The sequence below is a fragment of the Triticum urartu genome, chromosome 2A (genome assembly GCF_056163025.1).
Source record: "Triticum urartu cultivar PI428250 chromosome 2A, HENAU_Tu73, whole genome shotgun sequence".
Taxonomy (NCBI): domain Eukaryota; kingdom Viridiplantae; phylum Streptophyta; class Magnoliopsida; order Poales; family Poaceae; genus Triticum; species Triticum urartu.
This window is the reverse complement of record NC_141874.1, coordinates 756,318,730-756,337,725: the sequence shown is the minus strand read 5'-3', so window position 1 is coordinate 756,337,725 and position 18,996 is coordinate 756,318,730. Positions and strand designations below refer to the sequence as shown.

Here is an 18,996-nt window from a genome sequence, read left to right as displayed (position 1 = left end):
CTGCTACTTAATTTTCTATTTTTCTAAATATTCCAAAACAAAGAAATATTGCCTTAAAAATTGATTTGGAGTCGGTTTACTTACCGTACCACATACCTATTCCTTTTCGGAGTCTGAAACGTTCTGGAAAGTGTCCCTTATGTATTCCTCCGGGGTTATGGTTTCAATAATATTGGTTTCAACATTTATGGGATTACCTGAGATATAATGTTTGATTCTTTGACCATTTACCACCTTCGGATTTATGCCTTCGAAGTTGTTGATTTTTATGTCACCGGAACGATAGACCTCCTCGATAACATAGGGGCCTTCACATTTAGAGAGAAGTTTCCCTACAAAAAATCTTAAACGAGAGTTGTATAGCAATACATAATCACCTACATTAATCTCACGCTTTTGTATCCTTTTGTCATGCCATCTTTTAACCTTTTCTTTAAACAACTTGGCATTTTCATAAGCTTGGGTTCTCCATTCATCAAGTGAGCTAATATCAAATAACCTATTTTCACCAGCAAGTTTGAAATCATAGTTGAGCTCTTTAATATCCCAATATGCCTTATGTTCTAGTTCGAGAGGTAAGTGACATGCTTTTTCATATACCATTTTATACGGAGACATACCCATAGGATTTTTATATGCTGTTCTATAGGCCCATAATGCATCATCAAGTTTCTTTAACCAATTGTTTCTAGACCTATTGACAGTCTTTTGCAAAATTAATTTGAGTTCTCTATTACTCAATTCTACTTGACCACTAGATTGTGGGTGATACGGATATGCAATTCTATGATTGACGTCATATTTAGCAAGCATTTTACGGAAAGCACCATGAATAAAATGTGAACCACCATCAGTCATTAAATATCTAGGGACTCCAAACCTCGGAAAAATAACTTCTTTAAGCATTTTAATTGAAGTGTTATGATCAGCACTACTAGTTGGAATAGCTTCTACCCACTTAGTAACGTAATCAACAACAACTAAAATATGTGTATATCCATTAGAGGCAAGAAAAGGTCCCATATAATCAAAGCCCCAAACATCAAACGGTTCAATAACAGGATATATCTTCTTTTCATCAAGATAAGCATATTTAAGATTATCAGGCAATGGTTTAAGCTCAAACACGAGATCACCCTTAGGTGGAGGAGGATCCCCTAGGATTGCAACAGGCAAATTGTGTTTCAGCATAGGTTCTTGTTTAAAGAATACTTCATCTATTTCCCTTCTTTCATTCATAAACATATCATTCTCATGGTCTAGCAAATATTGTTCTAAAGGATCACTAGGAGGTACAACAATAGAAGCAAGACCAATAATTTCATCCTTACTGGGCAATTCTTCTTTGCGGTGTCGTTTACTAAATTTAGAGAAATTAAACTCATGAGTCATATCATCCAAGCCAATAGTAACAATATTCTTTTCGCAGTCTATCCTAGCATTGTATTCAAGAAGGGCCTACCAAATATAATGGGACAAAAGCTATCTTGTGGAGAACTAAGAACAAGAAAATCAGCAGGATATTTAGTTTTCCCGCACAAGACTTCAACATCTCTAACAATTCCCATTGCTGAAATAGTATCTCTATTAGCAAGTTTAATTGTGACATCAATATCTTCTAACTCATCAGGTGCAATTTCATGCTTGATTTCTTTATACAAGTCATAAGGTATAACACTAGTACTAGCACCCATAACACATAAGCCATGATAACAATGATCTCCTATTTTAACAGAAATAACAGGCACACCTACCACAGGTCTATGTTTATCTTTAGCACAAGGTTTAGCAATTCTAGCAGTTTCATCGCAGAACTGAATAACATGCCCATCAATATTATCAGACAAGAGCTCTTTAACAATAGCAATATTAGGTTCAACTTTAACTTGTTCAGGAGGTGTATATGTTTTAATATTGCTTTTACGAACCACAGTTGAAGCTTTAGCATGATCCTTTATCCTAACAGGGAAAGGTGGTTTCTCAACATAACAAGTAGGAACAATAGGATCATTATAAGTGACAGTATTCTCTTCAACTTTAATAGGTGCAGCTACTTTTACTTCTATGGGAGGATGATATTTAAACCACTTCTCCTTAGGTAGATCAACATAAGTAGCAAAAGATTCACAGAAAGAAGCTACTATCTCAGAATCAAGTCCATATTTAGTGCTAAACTTACGGAAAATATTAGTATCCATAAAAGATTTAACACAATCAAACTTAGCTGTCATACCTGACTCCTTACCATTGTCGAGGTCCCAATCTTCAGAGTTGCGTTTAATTCTATCCAATAAATCCCATTTGAATTCAATAGTCTTCATCATAAAAGAGCCAGCACAAGAAGTATCAAGCATGGTGCGATTGTTATCAGAAAGCCGAGCATAATTTTTTTGAATAATTGTTTCTCTGGGAAGCTCATGGTTGGGGCATGAATATAACATTGATTTAAGCCTCTCCCCCAAGCTTGAGCGATGCTTTCTCCTTCGCGAGGCCAAAAATTATATATATAATTGCGATCACGATGAACAAGATGCATATGGTAATACTTTTGATGAAATTCCCATTTCAATCTTCTATAGTTCCATGATCCCATATCATCACATAGCCTATACCATGTCAATGCGTCTCCCTTCAAAGATAAAGGGAAGACCTTCTTCTTAGCTACATCATCGGGAATACCTGCAAGCTTAAATAATCCACAAACTTCATCCACATATATTAGGTGTTCATCAGGATGCTTTGTTCCATCTCCTGTAAAAGGATTAGCTAGCAGTTTTTCTATTATACTCGGAGGATACTCATAAGGAATTTCATTTTCAATAGGTTCAGTAGGTTGAGGAGAAACTCTTTGCTCTACTGGTCGGGGTGAAGATACCCCGAACAAGCCCCTCAGAGGATTACTTTCCATAGTAACAAGTGACAGTAAATTTCAGCACACTATATAAATTTTTCCTTACCAAATTCCACCTACCAAAGGCGCTTCACTCCCCGGTAACAGCGCCAGAAAAGAGTCTTGATGACCCACAAGTATAGGGGATCTATCGTAGTCCTTTCGATAAGTAAGAGTGTTGAACCCAACGAGGAGCAGAAGGAAGTGATAAACGGTTTTCAGCAAGGTATTCTCTGCAAGTACTGAAATAAGTGGTAACAGATAGTTTTGTGATGAGATAATTTGTAACGAGCAACAAATAACAAAAGTAAATAAAGTGCAGCAAGGTGGCCCAATCCTTTTTGTAGCAAAGGACAAGCCTGGACAAACTCTTATATAAGGAAAAGCGCTCTCGAGGACACATGGGAATATTGTCAAGCTTGTTTTCATCATGTTCATATGATTCGCGTTTGGTACTTTGATAATTTGACATGTGGGTGGACCGGTGCTTGGGTGCTGTTCTTACTTGAACAAGCATCCCACTTATGATTAACCTCTATTGCAAGCATCCGCAACTACAACAAAAGTATTAAGGTAAACCTAACCATAGCATGAAACATATGGATCCAAATCAGCCCCTTACGAAGCAACGCATAAACTAGGGTTTAAGCTTCTGTCACTCTAGCAACCCATCATCTACTTATTACTTCCCAATGCCTTCCTCTAGGCCCAAATAATGGTGAAGTGTTATGTAATCAACGTTCACATAACACCACTAGAGGCTAGACAACATACATCTCATCAAAATATCGAACGAATGCTAAATTCACATGACTACTAATAGCAAGACTTCTCCCTTGTCCTCAGGAACAAACGTAACTACTCACAAAGCATAAACATGTTCATAATCAGAGGGGTATTAATATGCATATAGGATCTGAACATATGATCTTCCACCAATTAAACCAACTAGCATCAACTACAAGGAGTAATTAACACTACTAGCAACCTACTAGCACCAATCCCGGACTTGGAGACAAGAATTGGATACAAGAGATGAACTAGGGTTTTGAGATGAGATGGTGCTGATGAAGATGTTGATGGAGATTGCCCTCTCCCGATGAGAGGAGCGTTGGTGATGACGATGGCGATGATTTCGCCCTCTGGGAGGGAAGTTTCCCCGGCAGAACAGCTCTAACGGAGGTCTAGATTGGATCCGCCAAGGTTCCGCCTCATGGCGGCGAAGTTTTGTCCCGAAAGGTTGCCTCTTATTTTTTTCTCAACGAAAGACTTCATATAGGAGAAGATGGTCAACAGAGAGCCACCAGGGGGCCCATGAGGTAGGGGGTGCGCCCTAGGGGGAGCGGCCCCACCCTCGTGAGAAGGGTGTGGGCCCCCTGGTCTTCATCTTTGGCGAGGATTTTTCATTTTTTATTATAAGGTGTTCCGTGGAGTTTCAGGATTTTTGGAGTTGTGCAGAATAGGTCTCTAATATTTGCTCCTTTTCCAGCCCAGAATTCCAGCTGCCGGCATTCTCCCTCCTTATGTAAACCTTGTAAAATAAGAGAGAATAGCCATAAGTATTGTGACATAATGTGAAATAACAGCCCATAATGCAATAAATATTGATATAAAAGCATGATGCAAAATGGACGTATCAGCCACAAGCCTAGCCTTGTACTTCTTAACAGTACCATCGGGCCTAAGCTTCCTTTTGAACACCCACTTACATCACAATGGTTGGCAACCATAAGGACGATCAGTGATCTCCCATGTCCCGTTAGCCAAGATGTAATCCATCTCGCTATGGACCACATCCTTCCAGTAGTCAACATCAGGGGATGCATAAGCTTTTGAAATGGAACTGGGAGTGTCGTCATCCACAAGGTACATGAGGAAATCATCACCAAAAGACTTTGCAGTCCTTTTCCTCTTGCTCCTAACAGGAGCTTCCTCTGTCATCCTCCGATAAACTTCCATCACTTTTGTGTTCATAATATTCCATCTGAATGGCAGGTTCAGGAGTCTCATCAGATTCCAGTCTAGAAGTGAATTACATATCTCTCATGGGAAAAATATTCTCAAAGAATGTAGCATCCTTATACTCTATAATTGTACCGACCTTCTGGTCAGGTACCTCGAATTTCACTATAAAAATCTATAGCCAACACTATTCTTAGCGTATCCAAAATTAACGCAGTCCATGGTCTTCGGACCAAGCTTACGCTTTTTGGGGATCGGCACATTGACTTTCACCAAACAGCCCCAAGTGCGCAAGTAAGAGAGTGTAGTTCTTTTCTTTTCCCATTGCTCATAGGGAGTAGTCCCATTATCCTTTGCGAGAACTTTATTCAGGACATACATGCTGTCAATACAGCCTCCCCCACCATGCCTTGGATAAACCCGAAGTATCTAACATGGCGTTAACCAAATCTATTAGAGTACGGTTTTTCCGTTCGGCAACCTCATTTGACTGGGGTGAATAGGGAGGCGCCCTCTCATGAATAATACCATGTTCCGCACAGAATAAATCGAACTCACTAGAAAAGTACTCTCCACCATGATCAGATCGGACTCATTTTATTTTCTTCCCAAGTTGGTCCTCAGCTTCAGCGTTATAGATTTTAAAGTAGTGTAGAGCCTCATCCTTTATATTAATAGATACACATAACATAATCTAGTGGAGTCATCAGTTAAAGTCATGAAGTATTTCTTTCCACCTTTAGTCAACACACCATTCATCTCGCAGAGATCTGAATGTATGAGCTCTAATGGTGCCAGGTGTCTCGCCTTCGTAGGCTTGTGAGGCTTACGAGGTTGCTTTGCTTGCACACATGCATGGCACTTAGAGCCTTTGGCTAAAGTGAAACTCGGAATTAGATCCATCTTAGCTTGCCGCGTCATACAATCAAAATTTATGTGACAAAGACATGAATGCCAAACCTCAGATTCGTTCACATTAGAATGAATTTGGTTCACGACTTTACTACAGAAATCCTCAAAGGAAAGGCGGAACAAACCACCACAATCATATCCTTTTCCAACAAATAGTCCATATCGAGATACGACTACTTTGTTGGACTCAAATACTAACTTAAACCCTTGTTTACATAGAAGGGAGCCACTAACGAGATTCTTCTTGATGACGGGGACATGCTGCACGTTCTTTAGTACTAAACTTACTGTAGCAGTATCCCTTATAAAGAGTCTCGCTCTTCTTACTGTAGCAGTATCGTACTAAACTTCCCACACTTCCCACCACTTGTCGTATACATGCATGGGCCTTAGAGATTAACCAGGGATTATTGTATTATATGGCCTAAGTCCTTCCATAATCCATATGTACCTGGTGATATTTTTCAAAACTTCAACAATGTCGGATGGTTGATGTGTGTAAGTGTCCGACCAAGTAGTATATAATATTTTCTGTTTTTAATCTTACGACTAAAATCAAAGATCAATGGCGTATTTTACCCTATGTGGCCCAAGCTAATGGCCTAAAAAGAATCCTGGATTTTGCCTTTAGTATAAAAAAGCAGACAGATAAAAGATGGAGAATTTAGCATTTTCATTAGATTCATTTCTCCATTTATGTAAAGCACAGATTTCAAGCAGCCTCTTCTCTCCCACTAACTTGAAATCATAGTCTAGTTGCTTAATAGCTCGTAGGCATTGTGCTCTACTTCGATTCAGCGAGTGGTCACAACTTTCAACAAGTTGTCATTGTCGAAATGAGTAATCGACCCAATCGAATTGCAAGACCCGAACGTATCACTGAGTGGGCTGTTGGGACCTCCCGACATCTTTATGGTTCTTCCACTGGCATATTGGACATATTCAACGACGCATGCATTTGCTAGTTGCTACTTGGATGGTTCCCTCATCTCTTTCATAGGTTATTAAGTTATAAAACGGATATCTTTTAATTAGGTGACCAACTTTATTTCCAGTTGGCTAGCTGCTGGCCGATTGGCCTGTCGGTTACCAGTTGAGGTCCAGTCGGCCAGTAGTGGGCCGACAGAGTCTAATTGGCCTGCTGTGGGCCGACAGGGACTAATTGGCCAGCTGCGGGTCGACAGGGACTAACTGGCCTGCTGTGGGCCGACTGGTGCATGCCACCATTTTTTTCCTGAACGCTCCCTGGATTTTTTTTATAAACTATGACGTATTTTGTGCAACCCTTTGCCCGTAATATTTTCCCGCCATATGTTCGCGCCAACTCTTTCCCGCCATATGTTCGCGCCATCTCTTTCCCGCCACCCGTTTCCCGCCATATGTTCGCGTCAGCTCTTTCCCGCCAATCGTTTCCCGCCATACCGCAGTCGTTCTTTCCCGCCATTTTCTCATCCCTACCTATAAAACCCCCTTCAGACAGAGGAGGATAAGCATTCCAGTGTAGTGTAGTTGAGATGTCCCATTATCCTTTTGATCGTAGTTTTCACCCTGAGATGAGCAGGACTCTTCTGAGGCTAGCTACCGATTTCAGGATGGACAATAGGATAGTTCCATGGGACGAAGTCACCGGTAGTGACACCATAATGAATGAGTTGGCTCACGAATTACGTATGTTTGGGTGGCCTGAAAGGACCTATGAGGAGGTACGTATAGAACTTTTTAGGTTGCATGCAAGGTGGAAGAAGGTAGTGGAGCCGGAGAGTGAAACTTTCAGAAGGACTGCAGAAAAGCATCCATTTTTATGGACTGAGGAGAGCGAGGACGAAGATGATATCTTCATGCCGCCGCTTCCGGGTTCTGCATCTCAAAGAGCAAGAGTTTTGCATCGTCCAAGGGCAAGAGTACTGCATCCTCGAAGGGCAAGAGTTCTGCATCGTCTAAGGGTAAGAGTTCTGCATCCTCGAAGGGCAAGAGTTCTGCATCGACGGAGGATGACGATGATGACTTCATGTAGTTTTTATGATATATGTTGTAAGTTTAGTCATATGTACCGTTAATTTAGATGTAGTTCTATCTAGTTGTTTATAATGTCTTGTTGTACGAGCATTATGTTCTATCTAAATACGATGTTGTAGTTCGGATAACAGAGTACTAAAATAGAGTAGGCATATGTCTCATAGATAAGTACATAGTCATTTGTCTCATACATAGAATAGACATAAGTCTCATAGATAAGTAGATGGTCATGTCTCTACTGATAGATGGAAGCGTCAGTGACGACGTCTGGCCTGGCGGGGAGGCGGATCTGGAAGCGGCGACCATCCGAACCTGTTAGGTGGCCTAATGTTACGAGGAGGAATTTCAGACTCTCCCTGGTCATGCTGTGTATCCTGTGTGGGGCCTGGTGGAGGAGTCGAATACATGTTCATCCACTGGGTGTGCTGCAACATCTGAGCATGTATGTTCTCCTCGGGATGTTGATCACTCCCCCACGTATCATGTGATGCTGACATAGACGCATGATATCCGTAGTCTCCTGCACGATGGAACGTTTAGTCATGAAGAATGAGGTCGCCTCAATTAATATTGAAAACAATAAAAATGAAGACACTTACCTGCTAGTTGTGACAGCTGCTCTGGATCAAACACGAAGCTCGACGAGAGACCGTGCTGCTGTGGCTGTGGAGAAAACACGAAGCTCGACGAGGGACCGTGTTGCTGTGGCTGTGGAGAAAACACGAAGCTCGACGTGGGACCATATTGTTGTGGTTGCTGCCACGTTGAACTGCCAGGTTGGTCAGGACGGGTGGCCTGGTTGTCGGCTGATGTGCTAGACGTGGACGTGGTTGATGTCGGTGCATGGAGTGACGCGGCTGCTGCTGCTGGTGCTGAACAACGTCGGTTCTCCGGGTGCACGTGATAGCCTCGTACACAATCTGTATCTTGTTCTGAATTCGTTCCAAGAAGGGCTGTAGCACTGGACGGTGCTGAAGAAGAGGTCCAGACGACAGTGATCGTCGAAAGGTGGTCACGTCCTGGTAGAGTTCGTGTGTCAAGGTAGCCTGCAAATTTCCATGACGATTAATAATGTATGTCTCTTGCACGTCAAAGTATGTGACAACATTACTTAAAGAAAATATATCTTACCGCGTACTTCCTAGAGCCCAAAGTGTCATAGCTCGGGTACATATCCGACGGAGTAGGATCCGGTATCTCCTCTGGGTGGGAGTGCTCAACGATGCGTAATCATGCTCCGGTCATGTAGCGCCGCAAATAGAGATTGAATTTATGGAGATCAAAATTGTGATTCTCATGCCATAGATGTGTGTTTGCTGTCTCCCATTCTATAACATACGGCTCTAGTCTAACTAGCCAGTCAGCAGTTGTCTTGGTCATGCCCTTCCTTGTCGTCCTAAAATTGTGGTGTGTGTTCAACAATTACCTAAAGCTTCGAATGGAGTACTATGAAAGATAATGTAACATTGAAAAATTAGTTAATACCTGTGGATGTGTGCTGGCACTGGGTTCTCAATAGGGGGAGGCTACTCCAACTGAAGAAGACCAAATTGCCTCATAACCCTCTGTCGTGCCATCTCCTCGACGAAGACATCGAAGATGATTTTTGATTTTGTCATCCAGTAATCTCGGTCCCTTGTGCATAGCACAGACAGACCACCAGGGTATCTCGCTTGTATGGCTGCTTCCGTGTAGGGCTGCCAGATGACCCCAGTGTACGCATCGAACTGCTCGTTCAATGCTGTGTATGCCTTCCTAGTCTGATCACTAGCAAAGCGTCTCTGTAGAAAACAAAAGTTAGTAGCCGCTAGCATCGAACTATCTCTTGTGCAGACAAAAGTTACGTTAAACTATAACACGGTGCATACCTCGCGACGTGTCCAACACAGACCGAAAGTAGGCATGTCGATGCCGTCAGCATCAAACATGGCGTCTGTAGTCTCACGAACACATACATCTGGTCGCCCTATAGAGAACCTCTCCCACGACCATAGCTGTAGGAATAGAGGGCATCCAAGAAGGGCTGGCTTTCTCGATGTAAGCTGGCAACCGTTGCACATACCTCGGTATGTAGCCGCTAAGACCGCCGAACCCCAACTCCTCTGTCTGATCTGATCCGCCATCTGAGCGCTCGCTATCTCGAGTGCCATAGGGATGTAGAGCGCGTTAATAGTGGTGACATGGTTCTTTGTGAACATCACCTTGCCGAAAAGCCACATTAAGTAGGCCTCCAGGCTCCGAGTGATCTGTTCCGCAGTCAACGGCACACGGAAGTTTTGGATCTGCATTAAGCAAAGAGAAAGTTTTAGTTAGCCGCAGTTATTTTCTGTAAAACCATATGCATGATAACTTGAAGATAAGATGTTGGGGAAATTACCCAGAAATTGAGCAACCACTCATACTTAGGTCCGTGATGCTCCCATACCGGATCCGGAGCATCGGGAAAAACACCATGAAAACGTTGTGTAAGGGCTAGCTCCCAACCAGCCGGTGCTTCCAACGGTCCTATGGCATGACCTGCCAACAGTAGTCCGAGCAAAAGTGACACATCCTCCAGAGTAGGAGCCATCTCTCCCCATCGGAAGTGAAACGTGTGGGTCTCTGGCCTCCAACGGTCCACTAAGCAGCTCAGCAAGGACCCGTCGATGGCAATGTGTTTCTCACCCGGGATATACTCAACCAGACGCGCGAAAGGTAAAAGGCTGGCCCATTTCAACCTTCATCAGAGAACATTCCAGTTAGTGTCTCCCATTAATATGCATGTCAGTGTGCAAATTAATAAAACACGTACCGCTGAAGCCATCCTGGGTGTATCATCCAGTTTTCTTTAGGTGTGCAAGTGACCAGAGGCTCAAGCTTGCGCTCATACCATATCGCACCACGATGACCCCTATCAATGTCCCCATTCAGCTGCCTGAAGAACCATGTCCAACTTTCAATGTTCTCACTCTCCACAAAAGCAAATGCGAGTGGGACGACTTGATTTTGGCCGTCTTGACCGATGGCTGTCAGGATCTGACCCTTGTACTTGCCTGTGAGAAAAGTACCGTCGACACATATCACCGGCCGGCAATGCCTGAAAGCTTCGATGCATACACCGAAAGAGAAGAAGAGACGATGCAGCACCCTCACAGTTGGGAACTCTGGCATGAACATGTCTTGGATATCGATATAGGTGCCTGGATTCCGCTGCTGCAGGGTGTGGAGGAGCTGGACAACAGAGTCATATGCATCAAAATAAGAACCAAATCTCCTCTCAAGCGCCGCATGCTTAGCCCTCCAAGCCTTGCCATAAGAAATTCTGTACTTGAACCTGGCGAAGACTTTTGTCTGGACTGCCTTCACTTCCATAGCTTTGCCCTGCACTATCTCATCGTAAAACAACCGAGCAATAAGCGTGGATGAAAGGTTGGCATGATCCTGAGGGATGCAAGGAATAATACAAGTGTGATTAACTAAGTCACTTATCACCCAACTTGTGCCATACTTAGGGAGAAAGCCGTGCACCCTGGCGGGACAATCTGCGTTCTTGCATACCATTGTCAGGAATTTCTGACTGGACACCTGAGCTGTGAAAACCCTTTGCGTGGACATTGCCCAGTTAATTATTGCATCTTTCAGGGCTTGCTTGTTCGGATACATAGCACCCGTCGCAATATTGTTCTGGTGATATTGCCAGGCTGAATCATGTCCATCATTCACGGTCATTGCAGATGAGAAGTCATGATTCCACGATGCAGGATTCGGGACCTCCTCTGCATTTTCTTCTTCATCTGACTCGTCAGAATCATCGGCATGACCCCTTTCAACATCGGTGTCTTCTTCTTCCATCTGGTCCTGCATGTGCCCATCTACCTCGTCAGCGTCCACCTCGCCATTGTAATCACCATCGGCATTTCCTCCTTCTACCTGACTACTCTGCCCTGGTTAATAACCATAAGCATTTCCTCCTTCTACCTGACTGCTCTGTCCTTTTCCGTAACAATCATCTCCAGCATTTGACATAGATAATTGCCTCCCTACACTGCTATGACCAGGATCGTAGCCATCCTCCCCTTCATGTGTAGTGACCTCCTTCACGACGGGAAGAACTAAAGCAACAGGATTGCATCCCCTTCGTTCACAACCTTGTAACCACCGCACCCATTCGGAGTCTCGCTCTATCGGCCTCAAATAAAAGTAAATTATTGAACTTGACCGTGTCCACAATGCATGAACACCGACGGTGTGTGTTTCAGTATCAAGACCTAAACTTGCCGCAATCCATTCTTTCAACTGACTGACAAACCATGTTTGAGGTGCGCTCATTGGCACATCTATATGAGTAAATTCACTCAGATCTGCTCCCATCTCAGTTGTTTGGACAGTACCAGGACCATAGCAAAATCTGAAGTTCACTACATCAGACATCTCGCCTCACCTATTTTTTTTCAACAACGAAATGCAGGTATTAAGCAACAACTTAATATACCCCCACTAAGAAATATTAGACATGTCTATATATTAGCTAGCTATATATTACAGAATATTAACGGAGCAACTAATACAAGTATTAAGCAACAACTTAAAATGCTCACCAAGAACACCTAAATATTTACGTTTACTACCGGAGCAACTCCAATTACTGACACACCTAAATATATTTACGTTTACTACCGAAGCAAATAACAATAATCGCACACCGGAACCGGGAAATAAAATGCTCACCACGACCACCTAAATATATTTACGTTACTACCGGAGCAAATAACAATAATTGCACACCGGTACCAGGAAATAAAATGCTCACCACGACTACCTAAATATATTTACGTTTACTACCGGAGCAAATAACAATAATCGCACACCGGAACCGGGAAATAAAATGCTCACCACGACCACCTAAATATATTTACGTTACTACTGGAGCAAATAACAATAATTGCACACCGGTACCGGGAAATAAAATGCTCACCACGACTACCTAAATATATTTACGTTTACTACCGGAGCAAATAACAATAATCGCACACCGGAACCGGGAAATAAAATGCTCACCACGACCACCTAAATATATTTACGTTACTACCGGAGCAAATAACAATAATTGCACACCGGTACCGGGAAATAAAATGCTCACCACGACTACCTAAATATATTTACATTACTACCGGAGCAAAAAACAATAATTGCATGCAACTTCAAAAATAAAAATGTTTGTTCAAATATACCCTTGTAGCGTGCGTGTGAACGACGAACGGCGGCCTTCAATCACCGGAACTGGAGCCGGAAACTCCACCAAACTACCGGAGCTTCACCTCCACCACACTGCCCCAGCTTCACCACCACCACCTCCACCTCCACCACCGCCACAACCTCCACCAATGCGCTGAAAATATGCTCCAACAAAATGCTCACCACGACCACCACAAGCTACCCCATCAGTAGATCGAGGTCTCTTTTGGCTCCCCTAACTATGTAGAACCCATTCACGGTGCCAAATCCGCGAAAAAACGGGGCATTTTGCTGTATTAATTGGAGCTAGTTCGTGTAAGAGAGAGGAGGAAGGAAGAACAGAGAGAAACTTGCGGTGGGAGAAAGGGAAAGAAGAAGGAGAGGAGAAAGAGGCGTGCGCTGTGGGGCCGGCTCCCTGTCGGCCAGCAGCTGGCCGACTGGGTCGCCCGTGACCCAACCCGCGCCGACAGCCAGCGCCCGACGTGGCCTGGCCAATAGTCGGCCTCCGCGTGGCCGAGAAGCCACCTGTCGGCTCGCAGTTGGCCGATAAGGCCAGTCGGCCTGCTGCTAGCTGACTAGGACCAGTCGGCCAGCTGCTGGCCGACGGTGTATTATTTTTGAAAATAATTTTTTGGGCATAATATTTGTGCAAATTACTAAAAAAATGTATTATTTTAAAAAAATTAGCCTGGATCTCCTTGTAATAATTTCACATGTGCTGCCTTCTTGCATGAACAGCTTCCAAGGAACAAGCACAGAACGGTGTTGCATGGCACAAGTATTTCCATGACTGCCCGCGCAGGTCTGACCCGTGCGTGTCAAAGAATATTAAGCGTTAGACTGGGTACCCTTGCCTGATGCTTACTTTTCTCACTTCTCTGTTTGTTGAAACTATACTGGGTCCTTGATGTAGGTGTCAGCCATGATGCCGTCGATCGAACGGAGCTAGATCACCTATAAATCATTGGTGTCAGCTGCCTCTCATCTACGCAAAAATTAAAATCACCGGCGAAACAGGCGCTATTGCGGCTGGAGAGCCTCCCCTGACACCATATCCATTTTCCACGATCTGCCCCTATGACCATGATGGTGGCGCGAGATGGCGTTAAATGGCTTAGCGGTCTGGGTCGCTGCAATTTCATGGGAACGGCTCATTTCAGCAGGCCGAGACAGTGGCCCAGGAAAATGTCAATCCAATGTTGCTCCGATAGACCAACTCGCCAAGGAAACCTATCTTCGTTCTATCCCCATTCCCTTGTCTCCCTCCCATCCGAAAAGCTTGCAACGAGGGCACTCTGGACCACGATGTCGTCTCAGCCAGTTCCAACTCCCACTCCATCACCAACAGATAATGGCAAGTTCCTCTTTGTCCGTTTGCTGATTTAGTAGCACTAGTACTGAGCTCCCACCTGAGAGCAAGCCACGGCAATCTTAGCCATGCCGCCATGCTTTGTTGACCCACTGCCGCATTATGTGCGGTTAGTTATCAACTTAAGCGGTGATGCTTGTTTATAATAGTCCTTGATACCTAAAATTTATGATGGTTATGTTACGGTTTGTATGTTGACTTATTTATGTCTGAATTTATACTGAAAATCCCAAGTTTTTTGCTGAAAAACTCCTATTTGTGGTACAGATATGCCCATGCTTTAATTCCCGCTAAATGGCTTAGCAGCCACTACTGCCCGCTACAGATCGTTTGCTCCTGCCCCTGCTTCGCCTCCCCTACGGGCTCGGGGGAGAAAACCTAAGCCCCCGCCACCACCTCTCCCCGGCCCTTCCTCGTCTCGCCTCGCCGCCACAGGAGGGTGCCCACTGGTGAAGCTTTGGTCGGTCCCAAAGAACGCGGCAGCGGGGCACTTGTTCCTTGCTGGCGAAGCGTGTACCTTCCTCCCTCCCACCCCCGTTGAGGGCTGCCGATGCTGCTGCCCCTCCGGTCCTGAGATGCTTCCTCCCGATGCGGCGTGAACCACCTCCATTGCTCGTCGTGCTGGCCGGGGATCTCATGCTGCTATCCGGTGGCGCATACCCCATGTCTGGCCTAGCCGTGGGCCCGGGGCGTGCTTGATGGGCTACAAGCGGCACTCCCGACGGCTGCTGCTAATAAGGGTTGGGGCTGGTCGCTCCATTTCTCGATAGTGGTTGCATCCGATCAGATCAGCGAATGTCTCAGTTAGGTGATTGATTTGTGATGATTTCTTCTTCAGATATGACCGTGGCGACACACGCTGGCAGCTCGTACCAGTGAGGTTGCGGGATGCAGCCCGAAGGCTCCACTATGGGTTTTGGCAGCTCTCACTCCGGCTAGTTTGCCTTCGACAGTGAGATGCAATCTATGAAACGTGACTTGCCGCGGAGGGTATGGTTGTGTAGTGGCGATGGTGAGATTTCTAGCCCAGCGCATGTAGCTGTTGGGAGAGAAGTAATGGCGACAACAGATAATTAACTTCAATTTGGTGGTTCTTCCCGAGTACCTGGTCTCGAGCTCCGGGGGTGAAAATCCTAGTTCTGACACGACTTGCTTATACCTGGCAGTGGCGATATTTTTGTGTCGCGATCTTGTTGAAGACATTGCTCGGATATACTTGGACTTGTTTTCAGGGTGAAAACTGAAAACATAGAATCTAGCCTTTGGTGGTTGGATCCGGTGACAGCGACGCTTGAGCGTCGTTCCCTCGAAGGCATTGTTGTTGTGTAGTTTGTTGATCCCTTTGCTTTTCTCACACTTTTATTTTGTAGTTTGTTGATAGCTATTTCCGTATGCTTCGCTGAGAAGGCATCCAGAAGCTTGACCCTAATTTCCACTTTCACCAAATATTTCATCTCTATGCACGTAATATCTGGCCTTTTGTACCTTCTAGCAGAACAACAATATTGCTACATTATGTTGGAATTAAAGACTCTTAGAGGAATAAAATAAAATTTAAAAAGTTCATATGTACATACTAGTTGAGCAAGGAAAGTAACTGTGAAGAAGTCACGACTTTGTTTTTTGAGGGGAAAGAAGTCATGACTTCTAACAGAAAAAAATGTGACAAAAGAAAATGCAAATCAATTCAAATGAGAAAGATAAGCAAGCCGTCATTGTCAAAATCACCAACTTTCCATCTGTTGGGCTGGCATACACATTCACGACAACGCCGGTCTAAGTGTCTAACTAGTGTCGCCGTCAGCCATGATGACATCCATGGAAGGGAGATAGCAGGCAGGGTCTTCTATAAATCTCATATGTGCTGCCTTGTCTTGCAGGTAGAACACGTACCTCTATGGCCGACAACATGGTCCCCGGAGAGAGCGAGGTGGTGTTCGTCGACTTCTGGGCCAACCTGTTTGGCATGCGGGTTCTGATAGCCCTGCGCGAGTTAGGCGTGTCGTTCGAGTACATCGAGGAGGACCTCAGCATCCGCAAGAGGAGTGACCTGGTGCTGCGCATGAACCCGGTGTACCGGATGGTGCCCATCCTCATCCACCGTGGCCATCCCATCTGCAACTCCATCAACATCCTTGAGTACATCGACGAGGTCTGGGGTCACCGTCATGCCGAAGCAGGTGGAACACAGTTGCTCCCTGCCGACCCGCTGGAGAGGGCTTCCGCCCGGTTCTGGGCCGATTTCGTTGACCACAAGGTCTGCGACTAAACGCACGTCCTGCCTTACAACAATTTTGTCTTGTTTATTTCATGCTCACTGCATCGGCTAAAAATATTTACTTGATGATATAGACCACTTCTTTTTTCCAGCCAAATTTGTTTTATTAATGCAATTTCTTGAACTTTGACGCACACAAAAAATATCTATGCTGAAATGAACATGCTTGTTCAGTTTACTCATCCTTTGCTCTGATGAATTATTTTACCTAGGTGTTCACAACGGAGATGAGGCTGTTCAAGAGCAAAGGCGATGATGAGAAAGAAGCCGCAAAGGGGGAGCTAATCCGCCAACTCAGGCAACTCGAGGGGGCGCTTGGAGACAAGAACTTCTTCTCCGGCGATGAGTTCGGATTTCTGGACATTGTCGTCATCCCGTTATCGAGCATGTTTCGAGCGTATGAACAACAAGGAACGTTTGATCTTGAGGTGGAGTGTCCCAAGCTGATGCGGTGGGAGAAGCGGTGCAAGGAGAGGGAGAGCGTCAGGAGTACTCTTCCAGATGAGGAGGAGGTGTACAGGATGCACAAGAAGTGGTACGGCATAGAGTGAAATGAGCCATAGATTGTGCTCGAAACCTATCATGCTTTAAACTTGTATAATACTCCATCTATTATTGTTTGACACAAAAAAATAATACACTATGGGACGTGTCAGTGTACCTAAGTACAGGTAAACAAACAAAATATAGGGAAACTTGTACTCTTCTTATTAATCTCTCATCGAGCAAACAAAATTAGATTATCCGTTTACATATGTGCTCTGTGCTCTTCTGGGGTAATCGATATGCCTTGGGCGAATGTGTGTTCTTGTTCATGGGGCATCGGAAAGCTCCCAATTAATTACGTCCGTGAGTCGAAGTTGCGGACCATTTCCAAATAAGTTGCTTCAATGGTAGTCATGTTCAACTTTTAACTTTTTATTTAAACTAGCACGGTGGGAGGGCGTCGTGTTTATTTTGTGATGTCCAAATCAATTCTCATTTTTCCCTTTTTGCAAAGAAGGATTCTCATTTTCCCATGTATTTCATATGTGCTTGTATATAATAATCATGCCTAAAAACATGAAACGTCATATGAATATATGTCCGGTGCTTAATTTGTTATAAAGATCTTTGATTTCTTATGAAGTTAATAAAAGAAATATACACTTGTTGAGATGCAAGCCAAAAACTACTTCCAACCATTTATTTCCCCCATTCTAACACGTAATGTTTTAGACATGCAAAATACGAAATCTCAAAATATGCAACTTTGAACCTTAATATTCCTGTATATGAACACATTGTAGAAAATTAGAAAAATAATTTGAACCCAAAAAAAAATCAGTGAACGAACCGGTGGTTGGATGGTTGGTTCGACAGTGGTCTCCCAAGCCCACCAGGTTCAAGTCCTGGTGCAAGCATTTATTTCTGAATTTATTTCAGGATTTCTGGTGATGCACGTTCAGTAGGAGAAGACATCCCCGTTGACTATGAAGCGCCTTTGGTGACTTTGTCAATCTCAAAATGACATGTCGGCTCAATCTCTCGGAGATGCTCATAGGGTAGGGTGTGCGTGTGTTCATGAGATGAGTGTATGTGCGTATATATGAGCGACTGCGTTTGTACTGTGTTAAAATAATGACCAAAATATAATAATCAGTAAATAAATTGATGTACATATATCGCGCTTGTCCAGAAGTCCCTAGGCTATACAGGGTAGAGAAGAGTTTTTAAGCAAGTTCTCATAGTCCAAATTAGCTACTCCCTCCGATCCAAATTAATTAATGCAATGCAACTTTAAACTTTATACTAAAATTATACTAAAGTTGCGTCAATTAATTTGAATTGGAGGGAGTAATGCAATGCTCGGTTTCAGACATCGCTAGGTTAGGCAGGTTTACAAATCAGAGGGATATTATTACGTGAGAAAACTTAGCAAATCTGAGAGATTAGGCAGGTTATAGGCCGGGCCCACCCTAAAAATCAGGGGGTGGGGTGTTATGATTACGTGAGGAAGCTATTAAGGCTCTGTTTAGTTCATAAGTCCTAGGACTTTTTTTAGTCCTAACTTATAAGTCCCAAGTCCCTACCTATTTGGTTCTTGGGACATGTAACATGGACTAAAATACCATATTACAACTATAAGTCCCTATAAGACTCTCCTTGAGAGTCTTATTTCATAAGTCCCAAATGTCCACTTTAAGTCCCTATAAGTCCCTCCTGTTTGGTTTAAATGGGACTTATAGGGACTTTTTAAGTCCCTAAACCAATAAGTCATTGAAAACAAACACCCTCTAAATCTAAGAGATTGGGCAGGTTTAGGATGGGCCCACCCTGAAAATCAGGGGGGGTGTGATTACCTGAGGTAGCAAG

The 18,996-nt window shown here is 43.9% G+C and overlaps 2 protein-coding genes and 1 pseudogene across 2 annotated transcripts; 1 reads left to right on the top strand and 2 right to left on the bottom strand.

The window, feature by feature from the left end:
* Positions 1 to 9,258: 9,258 nt before the first annotated feature.
* Positions 9,259 to 9,978, bottom strand: LOC147987869 (serine/threonine-protein phosphatase 7 long form homolog; annotated as a pseudogene).
* Positions 9,979 to 10,037: 59 nt separating this feature from the next.
* Positions 10,038 to 15,028, bottom strand: LOC147987868 (uncharacterized). The gene is made up of 4 exons (XM_087542528.1): positions 14,881 to 15,028; positions 11,738 to 11,871; positions 10,572 to 11,689; positions 10,038 to 10,062 (listed from the first exon to the last, which is right to left on the bottom strand). The coding sequence occupies exons 1-4, from the start codon at positions 15,026 to 15,028 to the stop codon at positions 10,038 to 10,040; spliced, it is 1,425 nt and encodes a 474-aa protein (XP_087398654.1).
* A 1,232-nt stretch (positions 15,029 to 16,260) lies between these two features.
* On the top strand, positions 16,261 to 17,326 carry LOC125540367 (glutathione S-transferase U19). The gene is made up of 2 exons (XM_087540460.1): positions 16,261 to 16,620; positions 16,854 to 17,326. The coding sequence occupies exons 1-2, from the start codon at positions 16,261 to 16,263 to the stop codon at positions 17,190 to 17,192; spliced, it is 699 nt and encodes a 232-aa protein (XP_087396586.1). The 3' UTR covers positions 17,193 to 17,326.
* The last annotated feature ends 1,670 nt before the right edge of the window (positions 17,327 to 18,996 follow it).